The sequence below is a fragment of the Orcinus orca genome, chromosome 3 (genome assembly GCF_937001465.1).
Source record: "Orcinus orca chromosome 3, mOrcOrc1.1, whole genome shotgun sequence".
Lineage (NCBI taxonomy): Eukaryota > Metazoa > Chordata > Mammalia > Artiodactyla > Delphinidae > Orcinus > Orcinus orca.
The window spans coordinates 177,680,381-177,703,119 of NC_064561.1; the positions used below are offsets into that span (position 1 = coordinate 177,680,381).

Here is a 22,739-nt window from a genome sequence, read left to right on the forward strand (position 1 = left end):
AGGGAAGCAAGAGGTGTCAAATCAGGAAAGTGGTGATGATTACTCTACATGTTTTCTGTTAGAAGCGTATGAAGTCACAAACATGAAGAGCCCTCGAGTATTGTCCCTTGTAAAAAACTTTTAAAAGATAGGCCCTGCGTAAAGAAAACTAGTTAGACTAATTAGAATCATGACAAAATAAATATTTTAACAGGCTTCCAGTTAAACCTTCTGGTGTGGATACACATGGCTACTTTCTCTCCTACCAGAATTCAGTTATACAATATTACCGAGACTTTTTTATTTTCCAAGCATAAACCAGCCATCACAGTTCCTACTGTGTCAAAATACCTGATGGGGAGTGAATTCATGACAAGTTCATAGAAACTAGACAACTACCCCGACAAACCAGGCGAGTCCTTGAGTCAGACTGGGAGGGAACTGGACACAAAACAGAAACCAATCAGCTCTCTGCACCAGCCACCTGTGGATAATGTTCATCTAGCGATAAGTGCAAACACTGGATTTGGATCTAACCAAAAGTGCAGCATAACTACATTAAGATGATGGGAGATGGGAAGGCTGCATCTGGGTTGGAGACACAGGAAGAGGGGTAAAGGGGTAAAGAATAAAGAGCTAAATCTTTTCCCATAGTGCACAGTTAATGGATAATGCCTGATGCTGGAAAATTCTTGTTGTTAGCTCTAAGGGATAAGTATCTAGATAACTGAAAGAGATGGTGGAAGGATAAAACAATTCTCTTTTTCATAATAAATCTTAGAAAGCTATTTAACTCTTCCTTTCTGTGTATGTTTAACATTAATAAAATTATTTTAAAAGTATGGCCATAGGGCTTCCCTGGTGGCACAGTGGTTGAGAGTCCGCCTGCCGATGCAGGGGGCACAGGTTCGTGCCCCGGTCCGGGAGGATCCCACATGCCACAGAGCGGCTGGGTCTGTGAGCCATGGCCGCTGAGCCTGCATGTCTGGAGCCTGTGCTCTGCAACGGGAGAGGCCACAACAGTGAGAGGCCCGCGTGCTGCAAAAAAGAAAAAAAAAAAAAAAAAGTATGGCCATAATTGAATGTATTATATGTTGTGGGTTTTCCCTCTAATGAAACATCTAGTGCTATGTTCAAGGTCAAACCCTGTGCCCCTTAGATTTGGTCGTGCTTCTGAAGACACAATGTTTAAAATTCTTGCCAGATTAAGAGACCCAAATTTATAGTCCTAAAGTCCACCTCCCAAAAATGGCATGTCCCACTTGCCAGGGTCCTCCCCGCTGTGCTTACAATGGAGGTATCTGTTACTGGGGAAGGGAGGTGAGACTGAAAAATGCCAACCATGTATTAACTAGGGAAATCTTGTGAAAATTTCTTATAGACCAAAAGTTATCATGTATTGTGTTACCAACTAGAAAGCTACCATTCTAACACTTTGAATCTGTGATCCAGAGCTTAAAATATAAATCTTAGACTGAACATAATGAGGTCCAAAAATCAAATTCTGGTTCCCTCATTTTAACTAATATCTTAAAAAAAAAAAAAAAGCTAAAGTTAACGTCAGAATATTCAACATTTTGGGTCACTTATCAATGAAAGGAAGATGATTTGGGGGGAATCACCATTTTTATTCACACAAAATTACATTTATTATCTCATTCTCATTGTTGATGTAGAAACTGTGCAGATTTCTTTGCAGTTAACTTGAACACCGAACATTCTCTTCAATGCCTAATTTGACAAAAAAGTGTGCTTTTAACTTTGCAGAGTAGCTGGTGGGTGTAAGGACCTGAAATTTTAGAGAGCCCTCTCCTTCACTTAAGGAAGGATGCCCCTGTCTCTATTTCTGCAGTATGATAAGCATACTTCATGTGTTTTCTCCTCCAGGAGTACCAGCCTTGTAATACCAACCCATGCCCTGAGCTGAAAAAGACCACACCCTGGACGCCCTGGACGCCTGTCAACATCTCTGACAATGGGGGCCACTACGAGCAGCGATTTCGGTACACGTGCAAGGCCCGCCTGCCTGATCCAAACTTGCTGGAAGTGGGAAGGCAGAGAATTGAGATGCGGTACTGTTCTAGTGATGGAACCAGCAGCTGCTCCACCGACGGTGAGTAAGCGACTCTGTAGGGACTGACTCGCTTCCAGGGACAGGTGATCTGTCTTATCTCTAAGTTCATAGAAGAGCCCAGTTAAACTAAAATTTAACTGGGCTTCCTGTATTTTATTTGCTAAATCTGAAAACCCTGTCTCCAATTCAGTCACTTATTCCCTTATTTCAGAGCAGGCTGTGAACTTACTTCTTACGACATCAAATTAAAAAAAGAGAAAATGAATGACATTGTTTCTTTAACTTTATTCTCTTATCCAAACATATATTTTTTAATCCTTCCATTCTCAGGTACCTATAAAACCAACACTAATATTCATTTTAAATGATATAAACTAAGGAAAAATTTTGATAAACATTTATAAAAGACTTCTTATATTTCCTCCAAAAGTATATTGTGGGCATGGCTTAAAAAATACTTTATCCTTCTTGTATCTTAATGGCTTCAAGTTCTAATGACTAGCCATACGTTTTGGTATTGATATCTTGAGAATACAAAATTGGACCTGTTTGCCTCTGATCACATGAAATTAGGCTAAATTGTGTGTTCTTTATTGATTAACCACAAACTACTCTCTCATCAGAGAAAAAGGTTTCTAATCTATTTTCTCTGAAGAGCATCTGCCTAGGTTTCTGAGCCAGAATTTTTAAGTAGAGAACCAAGAAACTTAACAATGGATAGAACTGTTCACACATCTGCCTTCTCACATTTCCCCAGAACTTCATGGCATACTTTGAGAGTTTTTTCTTAAAACTTGTGTCACACTGCCTACCTTTGAGAAAATGACTGAATATTTTTTCATATTTTAAGTCAGTAGGCATTTGCATCAAAATGAACATGAATTGCACAAGGACAATTTGTTGTAGAATTCCCAATGGAAGTGAGAAAGGTGTATTTTCTTTGTAAGAAATTTCTCAGAACAATAAGTGACCTATTACCCATAAAACCCTATTACTTGTATAAGGACTTTGCTACATTGACAAATTGAGTTCTTAGTTGCACCCCTGTTAATAGCAACTGCAGAGAAAGAAGCTTGAGTTATAGGAGATTATCATGCAAACTACAATGTTATTTTTATTTAGTTTTGTGCTTCTGAGGTGTGTAAAAAGTGTTCCACTGATATTTGAGAGTATAGTTGCAGAAGCAAAGCAGACAGTGCTACAGAATGAAAGTTAGTTTGGACTCTGGTTATTCTAAGAGTTCCTAACAGAATCGTGCTTTGGCCATTTCCCTTGCAGGCCTTTCTGGTGATTTCCTGCGTGCTGGGAGATACTCCTCCCACACCATCAACGGGGCCTGGTCAGCCTGGACCTCATGGTCACAGTGCAGCCGAGACTGCAGCAGGGGCATTCGCAACCGGAAGCGTGTTTGCAACAACCCGGAGCCCAAGTTTGGGGGCATGCCTTGCCTGGGCCCCTCCCTGGAATACCAGGAATGCAACATCTTGCCCTGCCCAGGTGAGTGGATCGAGTAATCTGGAAAAGACCGAAACATCAAGGGCCTTGGAAGACTTTCTCACTCAGCTTCCCTGGCTTTATGTTTGAGACATAATTTGTGGTAGATAGATAGATAGATATAAATGTAGATGTAGATGTAGATATAAGTATAGACATAGATATTGATGTAGATATATAACAGTTATAAATATAGATACAGATGTAGATAAAGATATAGATATAGATAGATATAGTTATAATCTTCCAACTACATTGGTATAAAGACAGATATCACCTAGGCTGGCTTATGTTCATCTATTTCTTCTGCTTTAACAGAAACTGAAGCATTCTCGGGAGCCCCTCTAAGGGATTGTGGCCCCAAGCACTGCACCACTTGAGAAGTGGGCTGGGCTGCCATGGTCCAGAGAGCAGTGTCCTGTCTTTAAACTGGAGGTTGGTCCCTCCCAGACTCTGATGTGCCCAGCGCCCCCCAGAACTGACCTCCCTCCATACCACAGAGTCCTCACCAGAGTGACAGTTATCAGGGGTGGCCCAGCAGGGCCTTGCCAAGCCTGTCCCTGGTGCCCTCAGCTGACAGGGGTCTACATCCTCCTGAGGTCAGTCCTCTAAACACGCAGCATCCTCTCCTGGAGACCCACAGGAGCTGTGTTGTCTGGGTCTTCCTCCTGACCCCTGGCTTTTCATTCCGCAGGCTTCCCACAGAAGCACAGGGTTAATAAAATGACCTTAAGGAGCCCCCTCGCCCCCGCTCAGGGCGTTGTCTGCTAATACAGCCCCAAAGGCTCCTCTGTCACCTTTAATGCTCTAACCATCTGTGCCTTCCTCTTGCCCCAGCTCTGAGTGCAGCTCTGTCACCTGGATCGCTTCCCCCTGACCTTCCCACAGTCAGAGGATCTTTAATTTAACCCAGTGCCTCACGGCCATCTTGAGTGCTGGCCTCTGGCTGTGCATCCTGCCTTTTGACTTTGTCAGAGTGACCACCCAAGGTGGGCAGGACCATCTCACTCACGGCAGTGCCCTCAGCTCCCAGCGTGGGCCTGGCACACACTCGAAATAGCTCTCAGTGATGGTTATTGAATGATGAGAAAATAAGCAGTTGGTTACTTGATCTTCCTTTCTTTATTCATTCAGTTTTTCAGCAAACAATTTTGGATCACCTGCTGTGTGCTATTCACTGAGTAAAGAAAGACACAGTGACCTGGTCCAGGTCAGAAAGGAACTTAAGAGTTCAGTGAGGAAGCATCCTGTGAATAATGTCAACCCAGTATGGTTGGGTTGATGACAAGATGCAATGGCTACATCAGCTGGGGACCCATGGAGCTGGAATCATGGCAGCTATGCCAAGCAGGCTGCCCCTGGACTGGGCCTTGAGGGACAGATGGGAGTTGGTCATATAGACAAGCAGGGGTGGGGCATGAGGCGTCATTCCAAATACTGTGTACATTGGTTTTAAAGGCACACACCACTGCAAATATAGCATCTTTTTCAGTTGGTACAAACAACTTTCTGAGTTCCTTAAGCAAGGAACTGGCTTGTAGCAGTACTTAGTGAGCATCTATTAGATGGATGGATAGATGGATAGATGGATGGATGGATGGATGGATGATGGATGGACGGAGGAGTGGATGGGTGGATGGGTAATGGATGGATGAGTGGATAATGGATGGATGGATAGGTGGATGGATGATGGGTGGATGGAGGAGTGGATGGGTGGATGGGTAATGGATGGATGAGTGGATGATGGAGGGATGGATAGGTGGATGGGTGGATGGATGATGGATGGATGAGTGGATAATGGATGGATGGATAGGTGGATGGATGATGGGTGGATGAAGGAGTGGATGCGTGGATGGGTAATGGATAGATAAGTGGATGATGGATGGATGGATGGATGAATCAACACATACATTAAGCTGAAAACACAGCTCCCAGCTTTGTAGGTGGGCCACTCAGTAATGTCCCTGCTTCTCCAGTCCTCCTCTGCTGTCTCTGCCTGAGTTTCTCCAGCCTCAGGAGATGCTTCCCTCCAAACTACCCAGCTTTCCTGGCCAAGCAATGCTGAGGTGCTGGGAAAGGTCACAGAGACATGTCTTTCCCACAGCCCCAGCCTGGAGAATGGAAGGGCTCCTCCCCGGGGGCTGAGGGGACCCCTGGGGCAACATGATTAGATGAGGATCCATCCTGTAAAGTGGGGGAGGGAAAGCCACATGGGAAAGTCAGGATCCCTCCAGCCACTCTGCCTCCCCAGGCTCCAGACACAGGTCCATGCTGCTGTCGGCTGAATGTACAGACTCCTCCAGATGCTCGGATGCTGCCCTGGCCTTCGGGTGTAAGGCGCGGGCCCGCGTCCGAGACTTCCCATTAACATGATCTAGTGGCTGTTTTTATTTTCGTTGATTTGATGGTCAAGACAGTATCAGGTACACGTAACCTTAATGTCTTGAAATAGCTCTGTCCTCACCTTCTTTTTGAAAGCCAAGTTTCCATAGAGGGATGTGAAAATATTCAGAGTGGCCCTTCTCACTTTCCACTTGGGAATGCATGAGTTCAGGGGGTTGTTGAGTGGGGCAAATGTCAATTCTCTCTCCCACCTCCTAGAAAATTCCTAACACAGGCCAGGATGCAACTCAACACGGAGGGGTTGGAAGACTCAGGGCTCTTATAGGCTATTTTTACTTCATTTAGGACTCTTTCCTCCCTATGCATTTACTCCTCCTTTGTCCTCTTGGGTCCACAAGAAGCAGTTACAAAGGGGTGGTATATTTTCTTTAAAAACAAGTTTTCTCATTATGATTAAGTTTGAAAATTAATCGAAGACCTGAGAAATATAAAACTACCTCTTAAATTAATCAATGAAAAATTCGATCTCCAATTCTAATGTGGATCAAAACTTGCAGTAAGGTTTGAAAGTTGAGCCCATGTTGAAATGATCCTGTGGTTTGGTCTAACTAGTACTTTCACTGACATAATTTATTCCCAACATTGAGAAATAGCTTGGTCTTTCTCCATCACTCCTTTTTCTCAATTCGTGTTTGATTCAGAACTGATTCCAGACCTTGGCTGACAAAGGACAGCAGATGGTTCTTTGTTCCTAAGTCATATTCCAATTCAATAAGATAATTTATTTCTTCTTTATTATGAAAGCAGTAAGTGCAAGGAAGAAGGAACAGTGAGTGAGAATCTCATGGAGGGGAGACCTTTTGAATCAAAGTGAATTTGGACAGGTGTGTGTTCTGTGGATGACATCAGTTAAGTACCTATGGTGTGCTAAGAACACTCCTCGCCTCTCTGTCCATGAAATCTTTGAGTCCACAGTTTGTTCTGTAAACTGCAAGTGACACAAAAGGAGGATAAGACACTGGTTCTGTCTTGGGCAGCTGGCAGAGGTAGCGCTAGCTGGGGCTTCACCTGAACAACTACAGAACATTGTTCTGTAGTTCATGGTCTTTCCCAGAGACTGGGTTTTGTACTGCATATGTACATGCACTCCTTGGTCATCCTCGTGCTTGTATTTTACATGCTTAGAACTATTTCCTGAAAGAATAGGAGGAACTGAAGAAGCGTAGAGAGGAATGTGAAAAGCCAGGTGGAAGGTCCTGAATCCCCTCCTGTGATGGTCAGTGGTGCGCACAACGCATTCGCACAGTGCAGACTCTCTGTAGCCACATCGCATGGGTCAGATGTGGATTTCAGAAGCGGTGTGACTTTGTGTCCCTTCCCAGTGGATGGCGTGTGGTCTTGCTGGTCCTCCTGGTCAAAGTGCTCAGCGACATGTGGAGGTGGACATTATATGAGGACCCGCTCGTGCACAAACCCAGCCCCCGCCTATGGAGGCGACATCTGCCTGGGCTTGCACACGGAAGAGGCTCTCTGCAACACGCAGCCCTGCCCCGGTAAGCAACCTGGCCAGGCCCGTGCAGACAGCAGGGCAGACTCACCCTTTTCCTGATATACAAATGGTGAAACGATGAAACCACATCACGATAAGACCAAAAGAGGGGAACACGTCAATGCCACACTATTGCCAGTGATGTGACCTCCTAATACATTGTTCTGCAATGGAATCATTCCCACCATGCTGTAGTTGCAGAACTAGTTACAGAAACCAGTGATAACCAAGTATTCTTAAAATATTTAAGCTGGTAATGGGAGCTGACATTTAGTTGCTTAGAATCAAGGTGGGGAAGCAGGAGAGCCCTTGTGAAGTGGCTTCACAGGAATCCCCCCAGGACCGTGGGCATGGGGGTTCCAGGCTCCGAGGCCAGCTGGCCCATGTGCCCAGTGGATGCCCTGCAGCAGCCCACCCCATCCAAGAATTAGCTTTGTTTTCTGCCATGTAGGGACCACTTGGAATGAAAATGAGGCAATCTCTTCTGAGTCTAACTTCGACTTTGAAACACACACACACACACACACACACACACATTTTTAACTAGCTCCTGCAGACTTTCCTTGAAGGTTCCATGTATACTGAAAAGTGCCTAGAAACCAGATTCTCAGTCATCCCCAAAACTGGCACTTTACAAATTTCTAAGGAAAATTATACCCTTTACAATGGATCAAAACACAAGTTTGGTTGCCAATTTTAATTTAAAAAGAGGAAAAAAACAAGCTGCATAGAAAAACATTATTTTACATTATTAATATTTCATAAATAATATTGAGAGTTCATTTTTTTAACCTCCTTACATAAAATGAGTATTAATTCTCTCTTTTCACACATCTGTAGGTCCAGTGAATTTAACACATCTTAGCGAATCTACCTTTTTGGGGTAAAGTGACTTTAGCTAGTTCATCTTTTGGCCTTGATGACTTGTGTGTGGATGTGCTTCAGTGGCAGTAAACAAGGGATAGAGTGAATTCTACCATGAGTACAGCCTGCCTTTGGTGTACTGACCCTGCAAAGTTGTTTTCACAACTGGAAAGAAAGTATTTGTAGTAGCTTGAACCCCTTTCACAACCAGGACTTTCTCATTAACACACTGTCATTTCTCTTGCTTGAGCACTGAGGCCTGTAGAAATTTTCTGGAGAAGGATTTGAGTATGACCCCGTAGGAATGGGGTCTGCATTGATGATCTCTTCTCCACCAAGGAAGGATCACACACAGCCAGGCTTAATTTAGAGCATTAAAGTAATGTGAGTTTTAGAAAATGTATTTTAAGCACATTATTTCTAATCAAAGGTATATGAGTTCTTTTATTCTTGCTCCTTTGTATTCTATTTACTGGACTGGTCATAAGATACGAGTCCATCTTATGTATACACAGACCCACTATAAACATCATATGAAACCTTATGTACATAAGCTGACCCAACTTCCAGATCGATGGATCTTAGTGGGTCTTGTTGCCGCATCTCCTGTCTTCTGGCCCCTGCAGAGAGCTGGTCGGAGTGGTCAGAATGGTCCGAGTGTGATGTGTCTGGGGTCCAGGTCCGCATCCGCCAGTGCATTCTTCTGTTCCCCGTGGGCAGCCAGTGTTCCGGAAACACCACGGAGAGCCGGCCCTGTGTTTTTGATTCCAATTTCCTCCCGGGTAAGAGGGGAGATGCCTATTAGTGCAAACAAAATCATTTCCGATATTTTGAGAGACAATGATTCTTAGGTGGGAGTTTTATCTGCTCTATGAGGTCCTGTTTGCTAAAACAGAGATGATTCAATCAACTCTTGTGGTTTCAAGGTGATTATAGATTTGTAGATAACTACGTCTGTAGACTTGAATTTAGGCCACGAGTTTTAAGGTTTTTTTTAAGCACAATGTCTTCTTCTACAATTTATTGCCTATAACACGGTCAGAATAGTTTGTTCAAAAAATGAAAATAGGTTATTTGGTTACTTTAATATTAAGTTAAATGCTTTGGCAAGGTTGTGCGTATGTGTTTGCACAGAGAAAAGAGGGCCATTCTCTTCATACAACCTTAGTTTATTTGGGAAAGAGGGAGGCTGTCCTTGCTCTCATCTTGGAGAAGAGGTTGGCTTGGCCTTTTGGCTACAGGCTTTTCCATGTGAAATCGATGTTTAGTTATTAGTGACAGCTAGTCACCCATCACATGCTCACTGTAGGCACGGGCCTGCATATATGCCCACCACGTGCCTTAGCACTCTGATGTGGGCCAAAAGCAGAGACTCACTTCTTACAAGGTAATAACAGGGAATGCCTTGTTTTCCTTCACTAAAGGAAAGATATTATTTTAGAAAAAACTATCAGCTTCAGCCTCAAAAGACACCTCAATCTTCTGTGGTCTAGAACTGCAAGAGTGTTTATTGTTGTTTCCTTTTCAACCATAGACGTATTTTTAATTCTTGTTAACGCATGAGAAATCAATACAGGAGAGAATAGTGTTTCTGGACTCTTGAAATGGTGTTTATCCTTGGGCTTAAACGTTTAGGTGGATCTCTCCTTTTGTTGGCATCCTACTTGTCAGTTTCACATGGGCCATGGCAAAGATCATGAATGGGCTCGAGTAGGAAGGTTATTTGTTTTGGCAAGTTCCTCTGAGCTCTGGTGGAGTGGTCCCCCTCCCCAGACAATGTGACAACACTGACTTTGATGAGACAAAAAATCTGAGGCAGAAATACTACAGACAAACACTGTGGGGTTCCACAGCTGGCAGAATACATTGTAACAGAAAATCAGCCCATATGCCAGCCTTACTTTGAAGCTAGTGCCCTGGTTCCAACCCAAGGGACCATAGCATTTTCTTTTTGTAATAATGAATCTCACCCCTTTCCAATCAAGGTGACCTTGACCAAATACATCTCCGGTTGGTTAAGAAAAAAAAAAGAAAGAAATATGTTTTTAAAAACAATTAATCAGGCTTTTGGAAACTGACTCACATAAAACTCAAAATCATTAGACATTTCATAAATGAATCATTAATGTGATCTTCCTTCCCTACACCCTTTATACATTGTGATTAAACTTTGTTTTTCCAGAAGTATCTGTGGCAAGATCCAGCAGCGTAGAAGAGAAAAGGTGTGGAGGTAAGTTCTTTTTCTTAATTAATTTCAGGTATTTTCCAGTCATTTCTCTTGCCATATGTTTCATATGATGTTTCAGCTACTGGCCAAGAAAAAAATAAAATAAAACTGGAGAAACTCCTGAATCCAAACACCTTATATTTTGGCAGTAGAAATGCTAAGGAGTCCATATTTGACATCTGGATCAGTGGTTCTCAGGGGGTCCTTAGACCAGCATCATCAGTATCACCTGGGAACTTGATAGAAATGCAGATTCTCAGGCTGCACCACCGTCTACAGAGTCAGAACCTCCCTGAGAGGGGCCCAGCACTCTGGCTTAATAAGCCCTTCAGGTGAGTCTAGTGGACATAAGCTTTATGGCCCAGTGATCTGGGTATTAGCTACAGTTAGATTTCCTATGAGTAAAACAGAATTCAACCATTTTCTTTATATGTATAGTGCAAATCCATAGAAACCAGCCTCAAATCTCCAAACTGCTGAAATGATAAAATGTCAGAATTTTATTATGGGCAAAAGGCTATACCTATATCTCCAGAGATATTTTTCTAACTTCCTGCAACCCTGAATGACAGAAATCACATTCTCTGGGTCAAATCCATAATGCTTTTGGACTTTCCCATCTAGTTCTATCCTGTTTGGATGGGAGGGACTGGCTGTCCATTGATCAGAGCCCAGCCCTGGTCCACCTTTGGTGTCAGAGTCAAAAACCACACACAAGACCAGCATCTTCATGTGTGCAGCTGATGACTATTCCTAACCATTTCTAACATAATCCATTCCAGCGGGAGGTCCCAGGCAGCTCAGCCCAACGGGCTTTGGTCTCTCACACTCAGAAGGAATCTGGATTTTCATCGGTGTGTTTTAGGAATGTACTTATTTATTAACTACACTGGTTAAGATTCTGCTATCTGTGACGCTCTATCTGTTTAGTCAGCCATCTGTTAATCCATTTGTTCAATCATCTTTCCTGAGCACCCACTCTGTGTCAGTTTTGTGAGGGGTGTTGAGCTTACAGTGGGGACTCAAACAGCCCCAGCCCCTCTGGAACCAAAAGTCATATCCCAAGAGAGCCCTGTGCCTGAGAAGGGCAGTGTCTGGTGTCTGACTGGGTCAGTTCAGTGAGCCACTACTTGGGGATCCGGCTGCAAGATGAATGTTGGCTTGTTCACATAAAAAGAATTATAGCTGTAGTATTTTTAGGTCAGCAGTCACTGTGTGCCAGACACCGTAGAGGTATCCTGTTTCATCCTCACAAAGAGCATTCGCATGGGTGCCACAGCCCACTGTTCTTTATGTAAAACCCTTGAAGGTAGAGCAGGGTTTGGAAGTCAGCATTCTTCAGATTACAGATGGGTAATACGGGTCATACAAGGTATGACACAGCGAGGTCTGGGGGTCGCACTCTGTAACCAACCTCTTTAATGACGTTGCTGTTAAATGTAGGTGAAGTGAAGCTGCCAATCATCCTGGTTCTGCAGCAAATGATCAGGTCAGGTCAGGCTTCACTGCCAGGTGAGTGATGAAAAATCAGTTTTCAGAGAAATTTTTGTTTGGGGGATTGTAGGAAAGGGATAGCAGCCACGTCTTTTTATCTGTATTTTATAAATAGGGATCGTGAGGGTCAGAGAGATGAGGTTCACACAAACAGTCTAAGTGAAGCCAGCTTTGGATCTGGGCAAGGGGATCCCAGCGTGAGCTTTCAGCCCGGAGCACCACGGGAAAAGGGGCCTGGTGCAGAGTGTCCCAGAGGAGGGTGTCTGGGGTATGCAGCCACAGCAGCCCTGGCCAGGCGACACTCTTGGACAACGCCCGGGGTCACCACTGGAGCAGAGCTTGTAGAGAGTGTTCCTGCCCTGAGGGAGGTCAAGGCAGAACCTGGGGGCAGCCAGCATGCCCTCCAGGCCTAACACAAGTTCAAAAACCACTTTCCTCGGCCAGCCTTCTCAGGGTTCAGATACGGGAGTCCTGCCAAGGCCTTGAGCACCCGGGAGGACAGGGTGCCGAAGGCTCGCTTGCATCCTAAAAGGCAGCTTCTGTGTGTTTGAACCAGCTGTCCCAAAGCCTGCACCAGATCAAGCCTTGAGGTGCTATTGATTCAGTCACAGAAACTTTAATTACTCTATAATATTCAGAACCAATCGTTTAGATCTTAGGCTGCTGACGTTGACACAGCAGAGTAGGTGGGTAAGAGGTCCGATGGGGCTAATTGTGGGGCTGAGAGGTAAACACAATCACCTAGCAAGGATGTTTGGGGATGCTTTTTTCAGTCTGTTGAGAAGAATCAAACTTTGCACAGAAAATCAGCCAGTTGAATCGCTGGGTAGTTGGTTTCTATTCTAGCTTTACTGACCAAAATCAACAGCAAAAAGCATTGTATTCAAAGCAAAGCGCCATGCTAAGCAGATTCAAGAGATTTAATAGGCTTGATTCTTCACTTATGCAGACAAAATGGAGGCCTATGGAAATGTTCCGACTTAGCTATTTTTAGTTGCACGAGGCACAAAGACTGTATAATCATCATAAAGGTGTCAGCTGGCCCCAGCCTTCCCCAGGCACCTGCAGGAATGATTCATTTGACTAATAACAAAGTACCTGCATAGGGAGAGGGCCATACATCTTCTATATATTATTTTATCAGTGCAGCAGAAGTACTTTTATTCATATGCTGCATTGACCCTGGGGGGTCCAAACGGCTAAAGTATCGAGAGATGACAACAGGTATGAAATCACTCTTGCTTATCTTGAGGGCAGCTTCAGGGTTAGAGTAGAAGCTTCTAGCGTTGCTGGTAGAATGGCCCCTGGGTGCTTTATCCAGCTGTCCCAGGTTCAGCCCTAGAGTCTTCAGACAAAATCAGGAACAGCCAAAGATTTAGCGATTCCTTTCACTTTGTTAAACCAGTGACAGGATAATCAAGAAGTGAAAAATTGAGGTGGATGTCAGGGAGTGGGTGATATCTGTGGAATGTTCTAGTAACGTCCTCCTGGATTATCCAGCTCCAGGTGCTGAAGACACCTGAGGCGCGTGTTAGGAGTCACCTGTTTGGAGTCTCAGCGTGGGTGGAGTACGTTGGTTCCGGTTCACAGAGAACAGAGGACGAGGCTGCCTCTCCGCGCGGTGTTCATCCACCTCCTGGAGCGAATCTACCTCCCAGGGCCCAGGGCCCCGAAAAACAGTGTCCAGGAACAGCAAAGGGGCACAGCTTAAAGGGAGAAGCTTAGAGGGTTTAGGGACGGATGAAGGATGTTCCACCTGTGCTGTGGATCCCAGGTGAGGCGAGGACAGCTCAGAGAGTCCTCGGGAGGATCCCAGGTGTTTAAGGAGAAAACATCCCAGAACCTGGGTGTAGTAGACAAACTCACGGGTCTTCTGTCCCCGAGAGCCCTGGGGACCTCCCCACATGGCCCAGCAGTCTCACCCGGCATCCACAGGGGTGCCCAGCAGGCATCTTCAGTGGTCCCATTTGGGTGCAGGGAGAGCCAGGGTGTCACTCAGCCCTCTGGTGGTGCATGAAGGGGACACCTTGGAAGAAAAGCCAGATCCCCGGGATGTGCAGTGGAGACACAGGGCCAAGAACACTTAGGCAACTGGTTAGCTATACGGTGCCAACACAGCATAGAAAAATTGAGGTCCTGTTTTGTTTTACCTGATTTTCAGTAATCTCAGCTTCATGGTCATGGCTCAGATGTTGTCTTTATTCCCTGAAAGGATTAAAATTTTGATTGTAAGGTGTTTTACCAACACACAATGAATATCTTTTTTTCTTTTGTTGCTCTTTGTCAGAGATTAAGCAGTTCTTGGTTAAGCTACCTTGATGTCACTCAAACCAATCCTGTCTTAGAGACATGAGTCCATGTCAGCTTGTTTATTCAACATTATGTATTTATAACTCAAAGAAAATTACTTAAAGATGCTATTAGATAGAAAAAACACTGTAAAAAAAGAGGGTCATTTCATGACCATTAATAGATCATATTCCTTTGACACAAATCCTTTGTTTCTTTGGAGTAAGCCATTTTCTTTAAAAGGTCTCCAAAATACAATGTGAGTGAAAAAATGGTACCCAGGATAACGTTTACAACACGCACACGTAGCATGCAAGTGCGCGGAGTGTCTCTGGAAGAGCACAGGAGAAGGTGGTGGCAGTGGTTTCCTCTCAGAAAGAAAAAAAGATTTATTCTTGTATATCCTTTTGCACTTTTATTTTCATGCAATCAAATGTTATACAATATGTGTATCTTCATTTTCCAAAAAATGTAATGGAAAACATAAGAACGATATAATCGGAACACATTTTTAAATAAAATGAAATGATAAAGGAGGGGGAAATAGTCGGGCTTGCAGGTGAGCAGTGATTGGAAGTACTAGATACATCCTTGCTTTGTTCCCGGGACACAGCCAGGCTGCAAGCAGGGACTCAGCCTGTTCAGGAAAACGGAACACATGTTCACTAGAAACCCCCCAGACCACAGATCATGCTGCACTTGAAACAGAAGAACAGTCTCTTACAAGCCTTTAAAGAAAAAAGTGTCTCTGCTAGCGTATTTGGTGATCTTTAAAAGATCACCATATTATACGGTGGTTATAATCCATAAGAGCGTTGACTTAAACTACACTGAGCTCGCTGCAGAGAAGTGTCTTGGTGGCCACGACATTTCAAAGGAAGGCCCTGTGATTTCCTGAGTTTTAGGAGTGTGGAGCTTTCCATGGCGTCCTTCTCTTTTTCTCTGAGCCCACTGAGCTGGGGAGGAGCACGTCCTTTTCCAGGGTGGCCTCACTTTTGACGTTGTCTTCCCAGAGTTCAACTTGTTCCACATGATCGCCGTGGGGCTCAGCAGCTCCATCCTGGGCTGCCTTCTTACGCTGCTTGTCTACACCTACTGCCAGCGGTACCAGCAGCAGTCCCACGATAACACCGTCATCCACCCCGTTGCACCCGCCCCTCTCAACACCAGCATAACTAACCACATCAACAAACTGGACAAGTATGACTCGGTGGAGGCCATCAAGGTAAGGGGTCAGCAGCCTCCGCTGCAGCCAGGTGTGCAGAGAAGGCAGGTGGACCCTTATGGCGAAGCTCAGTGGTGGTGGCATAGGTGACAGGGTGGGGGACAAGGTAAGTGGCTCCTCTTATTTTTTTTATTTTTATTTTATATTGAAGCATAGCTGATTAACAACATTGTGTTAGTTTCAGGTGCACAGCAAAGTGATTCAGTTATACATATACATGTATCTATTCTTTAAATTCTTTGGATGACCTGCCTTATTTATTTATTTATTTATTTTTAACATCTTTATTGGGGTATAATTGTATATATGTATACATATATCCCCATATCTCCTCCCTCTTGCATCTCCCTCCCACCCTCCCTATTTCCCCCCCCAGGTGGTCACAAAGCACCAAGTTGATCTCCCTGTGCTGTGCGGCTGCTTCCCACTAGCTATCTATTTTACATTTGGTAGTGTATATATGTCCATGCCACTCTCTCACTTTGTCACAGCTTACCCTTCCCCCTCCCCATGTCCTCAAGTCCATTATCTACATCTGCATCTTTATTCGTGTCCTACCGTTAGGTTCTTCAGAACCTTTTTTTTTTTTAGATTCCATATATATGTTAGCATATGGTATTTGTTTTTCTCTTTGTGACTTACTTCATTCTGTATGACAGTCTCTAGGTCCATCCACCTCACAACAAATAACTCAGTTTTGTTTCTTTTTATGGCTGAGTAATATTCCATTGTATATATGTGCCACATCTTCTTTATCCATTCATCTGTCGATGGACACGTAGGTTGCTTCCATGTCCTGGCTATTGTATATAGAGCTGCAATGAACATTGTGGTATATGACTCTTTTTTTTTTGGCGGTACGTGGGCCTCTCACTGTTGTGGCCTCTCCCTCTGCGGAGCACAGGCTCCGGACGCGCAGGCTCAGCGGCCATGGCTCACGGGCCCAGCCGCTCCGCGGCATGTGGGATCTTCCCGGACTGGGGCACGAACCCATGTCCCCTGCATCGGCAGGTGGACTCTCAACCACTGCACTACCAGGGAAGCCCCCTACATGACTCTTTTTGAATTATGGTTTTCTCAGGGTATATGCCCAGCACTGGGGTTGCTGAGTCGCATGGTAGTTCTATTTTTAGTCTTTTAAGGACCCTCCATACTGTTCTCCATAGTGGCTGCATCAATTTACATTCCCACCAACAGTGCAAGAGGGCTCCCTTTTCTTCATACCCTCTCCAGCATTTATTGTTTGTAGATTTTTTGATGATGGCCATTCTGACTCGTGTGAGGTGATACCTCAATGTAGCTTTGATTTGCATTTCTCTAATGTTTAGTGATGTTGAGCATCCTATCATGTGTTTGTTGGCAATCATCTTCTTTGGAGAAATGTTTATTTAGGTCTTCTGCCCATTTGGGGATTGTTGTTTGGTTTTTTGATATTAAGCTGCATGAGCTGCTTGCATATTTTGGAGATTAATCCTTTGCCAGTTGCTTCATTTGCAAATATTTTCTCCCATTCTGAGGGTTGTCTTTTCATCGTGTTTATGGTTTCCTTTGCTGTGTAAAAGCTTTTACGTTTCATTAGGTCCCATTTGTTTATTTTTATTTCCATTTCTCTAGGAGGTGGGTCAAAAAGGATCTTGCTGTGATTTATGTCATAGAGTGTCCTGCCTATGTTTTCCCCCTAAGAGTTTTATAGTGTCTGGTCTTACATTTAGGTCTTTAATCCATTTTGAGTTTATTTTTGTGTATGGTGTTAGGGAGTGTTCTAATTTCATTCTTTTACATGTAGCTGCCCAGTTTTCCCAGCATCACTTATTGAAGAGGCTGTCTTTTCTCCATTGTATATTCTTGCTACCTTCATCAAAGATAAGGTGACCATATGTGCGTGGGTTTATCTCTGGGCTTTCTATCCTGTTCCATTGATCTATATTTCTGATTTTGTGCCAGTACCATACTGTCTTGATTACTGTAGCTTTGTAGTATAGTCTGAAGTAAGGGAGTCTGTTTCCTCCAATTCCGTTTTTCTTTCTCAAGATTGCTTTAACTGTTTGGGGTCTTTTGTGTTTCCATACAAATTGTGATATTTTTTGTTCTAGTTTTGTGAAAAATGCCATTGGTAGTTTGAAAGGGATTATATTGAATCTGTAGATTGCTTTGGGTAGTATAGTCATTTTCACAATGTTGATTCTTCCAATCCAAAAACATGGTATAACTTTCCATCTGTTTGTATCATCTTTAATTTCTTTCATCAGTGTCTTATAGGCCTTGTTTTTGTATCCATTCAGCCAGTCTATGTCTTTTGGTTGGAGCATTTAATCCATTTACATTTAAGGTAGTTATCGATATGTATGTTCCTATTACCATTTTCTTAATTGTTTTGGGTTTGTTTTTGTAGGTCTTTTCCTTTTCTTGTGTTTCTCGCCTAGAGAAGTTCCTTTAGCATTTGTTGTAAAGCTGGCTTGGTGGTGCTGAATTCTCTTAGCTTTTGCTTGTCTGTAAAGATTTTAATTTCTCTGTTGAATCTGAATGAGATCCTTGCTGGGTAGAGTAATGTTGGTTGTAGGTTTTTCCCTTTCATCACTTTAAATATGTCCTGCCATTCCCTTCTGGCTTGCAGAGTTTCTGCTGAAAGATCAGCTGTTAACCTTATGGGGATTCTCTTGAATGTTACTTGTTACTTTTCCCTTGCTACTTTTTAATATTTTTTCTTTGTATTTAATTTTGATATTTTGATTAGTATGTGTCTTGGTGTGTTTCTCCTTGGATTTAGCCTGTATGGGACTCTCTGTGCTTCCTGGACTTGATTGACTATTTCCTTTCTCATATTAGGGAAGTTTTCAACTATAATCTCTTCAAATATTTTCTCAGTCCCTTTTTTTTTTCTCTTCTTCTTCTGGGACCCCTATAATTCAAATGTTGGTGCATTTAATTTTTCCCAGAGGTCTCTGAGACTGTCCTCAATTCTTTTCATTCTTTTTTCTTTATTCTGCTCTTTGGTAGTTATTTACACTAGTTTATCTTCCAGGTCACTTATCTGTTCTTCTGCCTCAGTTATTCTGCTATTGATTCCTTCTAGAGAATTTTTAATTTCATTTATTGTGCTGTTCATTATTGTTTGTTTGCTTTTTAGTTCTTCTAGGTCCTTGTTAAATGTTTCTTCTATTTTCTCCATTTTATTTCCAAGATTTTGGATCATCTTTACTGTCATTACTCTGAATTCTTTTTCAGGTAGACTGCCTATTTCCTCTTCATTTGTTTGGTCTGGTGGGTTTTTACCTTGCTCCTTCATCTGCTGTGTGTTTCTCTGTCTTCTCATTTTACTTAACCTACTGTGTTTGGGGTCTCCTTTTCGCAGGCTGCAGGTTCGTATTTCCAATTGTTTTTCGTGTGTGCTCCCAGTGGGTGAGGTTGGTTCAGTGGCTTGTGTAGGCTTCCTAATCAAGGGGACTGGTGCCTGTGTTCTGGTGGATGAGGCTGGATCTTGGCTTTCTGGTGGGCACGACCGCATCCGGTGGTGTGTTTTGGGGTGTCTGTGAACTTATTATGACTTTAGGTAGCTCCTCTGCTAATGGGTGGTGTTGTGTTCCTGTCTTGGTAGTTGTTTGGCATAAGGTGTCCAGCACTATAGCTTGCTGGTCGTTGAGTGGAGCTGGGTCTTAACATTGAGATGAAGATCTCTGGGAGAGCTTTCACCGATTGATATTACGTGGGGCCAGGAGGTCTCTGGTGGTCTAGTGTCCTGAAATTGGCTCTCCCACCTCCGAGGCTCAGGCCTGACACCCGGCCGGAGCACCAGGACCCTGTCAGCCACATGGCAGACATCTCAACGGCTACAAAGGGAGGAAGCAAGCATTTTCTGACATGCCTTTTAAGCTTCGCTGTTCCTGTGAAAAGGTGGCTTCTCATATTGGGAAGTAGGTTAAAAATGGGACATGGAAATGGCAACAAATAAAATGCTGGAAACTATCGAGTGATTGGTCACCATCCAGATCTGCCTCCACTGTGCCTCAGCACCCAAAGAGCAGTCCCACCAAAGAGAAGAGCTCCGTGCTGAGGACCTGCACATGCTGAGCAGTGAAATGAGGACGGGGTTTGGTCAATCGGATATACATGTCCATGTACAGGTCCATTACAGGAATCCCCAGGATGGCATCCTGAGAACAATTGTTACATTATTATAAAGACTACCTTCTAATAACTTTGAAGCATAATGAAGTTTCTTCAATTCTGTGTAATGTTGATGCTGGTGCAGTTGGTGGGGGGAGGTGATGCATTGTGTTAAATTTCCTGAGTGGGTGATTAATAGCCCAGTGTTTCACCCAGAAATTTAGAGTGAATGACCAGTCTCCTTCTTGTTCTAAGGAAGAAAAGGTGGAAAAAGGGTGAGCCTGACAGATCTAGGTTTATGAGTCACTTACCAGTCAGGTAGACTTCTCCCAGGTATTCATACTAACTGAGCCTCCATTTTTTTTCTTGGTGAATTGGAGATAATGAGAATAAAGTGAGGTAAATTATACACAATGCCTTGAACACTACCTGGCAAAATAAAAGTGGTTTTTATTTGAGGCATTTTGCATCCTGGTTCAGAGTACAAGTTACTTACTTCTTTGAACCTCAGTTTCTCCATCTTTAAAATGGGTTAACACTATGTACTCCTGTATCATTGTTGTGAGGTTTAAATGGACTAAGGTACATGAAGCCCAGCATCCAGCAAATAGTGGCTGTTGTTCTTACTGTGTCTACACAAGAGGTCAGGAATGTGGCTGGAAAGACCTCACAGGCTCTTGTTACTGCACCCAACCTCCCCTACCACCCACATGAATGCAGGGAGTTCTCATGAGCTAAGTTACTTTCATTTTTTTTCTTGTTTTTTTTTTTCTCTTTTGTTCTTCCATTGCAGTATAGTTGATTTACAATACTGTGCTCATTTCTGGTGTACAGCAAAGTGATTCAGTTATACATACATATTCTTTTCTGACTCTTTTTCATTATAGGTTATTACAAGATACTGAATCTAGTTCCCTGTGCTATACAGTAAATCCTTGCTTTTTATTTTATATATAATGGTGTGTATCTATTAATCCCATACTCCTCATTTATCCCTCCCCCACCTTTCCTCTTTGGTAACTGTAAGTTTGTTTTCTATGTCTGTGAGTCTATTTCTGTTTTGTAAATAAGTTCATCTGTATTGTTTCTTAGATTCCAGATATAAGTGATATCATATGATATTTGTCTTTGTCTGACTTACTTCACTCAGTATGATAATCTCTAGGTCCATCCACGTTGCTGCAAATGGCAATATTTCATTAAGTTACCTAAATTTTGATATTCCTGTTAAGTTGGTGGTTCCCCTTAATATTCTTAGGGAGTATTTGATGCCCTCTCTCTGCTATGATGGTTTCCTTTGAAATTCAGTTTCCTTCCCATGTGGGAGTACGGAATATCTTCAGCCCTTACAACTGCCACTGGTTGGAGGGTCTCATGTGCTGGGAGTTGCAGTGTTCACTCTTGCCCTCCCCACCCCCGCCATGAGGCACCCACATGCACAGAGACGGAGCCAATTCACTTCTACTCATGGGTCTTACTTACAGCAGGATCCAGAGTCCATCAGCACCTTATACTGATCAGATAACAGAGCCAGGAAGTGAAGCACCAGGAATTAATAACACGCCCCACGCACCCTCTCAGAACCAAGACTCTTCAAGAAGAAACCTCCAGGACCCAAGAATGCAGCCCCTCTCAATGTGATCCCATCCCATCAGCTTATCTGTGGTGACTACTGCTTCAAGCATCAGAAGATAATTTAGCTGGTCTTCTGTTCTCACTGAAGACCCAGTAGGCACTTCATCAGAAACCTTGCTGCTCTGAAGGCAAAGTACTGCTGCCTAGTCTCTAATGAATCTTTCTAGAACTTTCTTCTGACTCCTTGCCCAGACGAGTCCTGGGCATTTGGACGTGCCTACGACCTCACATCTTTATTTTGGTCCTCTTAAAAGTTACCCTCTTTCTCGGACAGTTCAGCTCTTTAAAAGTACGGGTAACTTTCATGACTGTTAATGAGGAAGAGCATCTGTGTCAGAAATGGCCACGGTAGTCACCTTCCAACAAGTGTAGAAAATGAAGAGAAACTAAGAATCCCATGCATTTATTTAAATATTTTCCTTCAAAATCTCTTACCAATGACAATCCAAAAGCTGCTTAAACACCTATCCAGTTATAAGTGGTAATATTCAAAGCATTTATGAATTTGAAATCACTAGAGTTTTAGGTTTCTGGGAGATTTTGATTTAGGTTTTCTAACACTTGGAAACTTCCTGACTAAAGTTCAAAAGTAGACTTTCTGAGTAAAGCTCAGAAGCGGTCTGGTCTAAAAGCCTACCAGCCTCATTCTAGTTACCAGGCAAGTCCTCAGCAAATGATGTGAGGAAGCAAGTGAGAAGTGAGAAAACACATTTTAAAATAATGGAGCCTTAGGAGAGAGCTCGAATTCCACATACAGTGGGCTCTTGAACAATACTGAACTGTGCGGGTCTACTTATATGCAGATTTTTTTCAATACAGTAAGTCCCCTACATACGAACGAGTTCTGTTCTGAGAGTGCTTCGTAAGTCCAGTTTGTTCGAAAGTCCAACAATGTTAGCCTAGGTACCCAAGTAACACAATCGGCTATATAGTACTGTACTATAATAGGTTTATAATACTTTTCACACAAATAATACATAAAAAACAAACAAACACAAAAAGTAAAGAAAATACTTGAATCTTACAGTATAGTACCTTGAAAAGTACAGTAGTACAGTACAACAGCTGGCATCCAGGGGCTGGCATCGAGTGAACAGGCAAGAAATAAAGATGTACTACTGTACTCTATACAGTACTGTACAGTAAAGTACACAAAAGCACAACCACTTGTAGAGGATGCACACATGTGACAATGTACGCCAGACACGTAAACTAACTTATGTGATTGGACATGGGAATGCGTGTTTGCATCTTTGAAAGTTCGCGACTTGAAGGTTCGTATGTAGGGACTTACTGTATTAAATACTACAGTACTACATGATCAGAGGTTGGTTGTATCCAGGATGCAGCACTGAGGGTACAGGGGAACCTCAGATATGGAGGAACCACGGATCTGGAGGGAAGACTATAAGTTATACTCTGGTTTTCCACTTCGAGGAGGGTCAGTGCCCCTAACACTCAC

General features: G+C 43.2%; 1 protein-coding gene across 8 annotated transcripts in view; it reads left to right on the forward strand.

Annotated features, from left to right (window-relative positions):
- Positions 1 to 22,739, forward strand: part of SEMA5A (semaphorin 5A) — a 477,303-nt gene that overhangs the window by 446,961 nt on the left and 7,603 nt on the right. For all 8 annotated transcript variants that reach the window (XM_049708240.1, XM_033436601.2, XM_033436598.2 and 5 more), the window contains 6 exons: positions 1,867 to 2,092; positions 3,332 to 3,550; positions 7,273 to 7,443; positions 8,930 to 9,085; positions 10,486 to 10,533; positions 15,327 to 15,538. In XM_049708240.1, the coding sequence (XP_049564197.1) occupies positions 1,867 to 2,092; positions 3,332 to 3,550; positions 7,273 to 7,443; positions 8,930 to 9,085; positions 10,486 to 10,533; positions 15,327 to 15,538 (1,032 nt within the window). The remainder of the gene's footprint in view (positions 1 to 1,866; positions 2,093 to 3,331; positions 3,551 to 7,272; positions 7,444 to 8,929; positions 9,086 to 10,485; positions 10,534 to 15,326; positions 15,539 to 22,739) is intronic.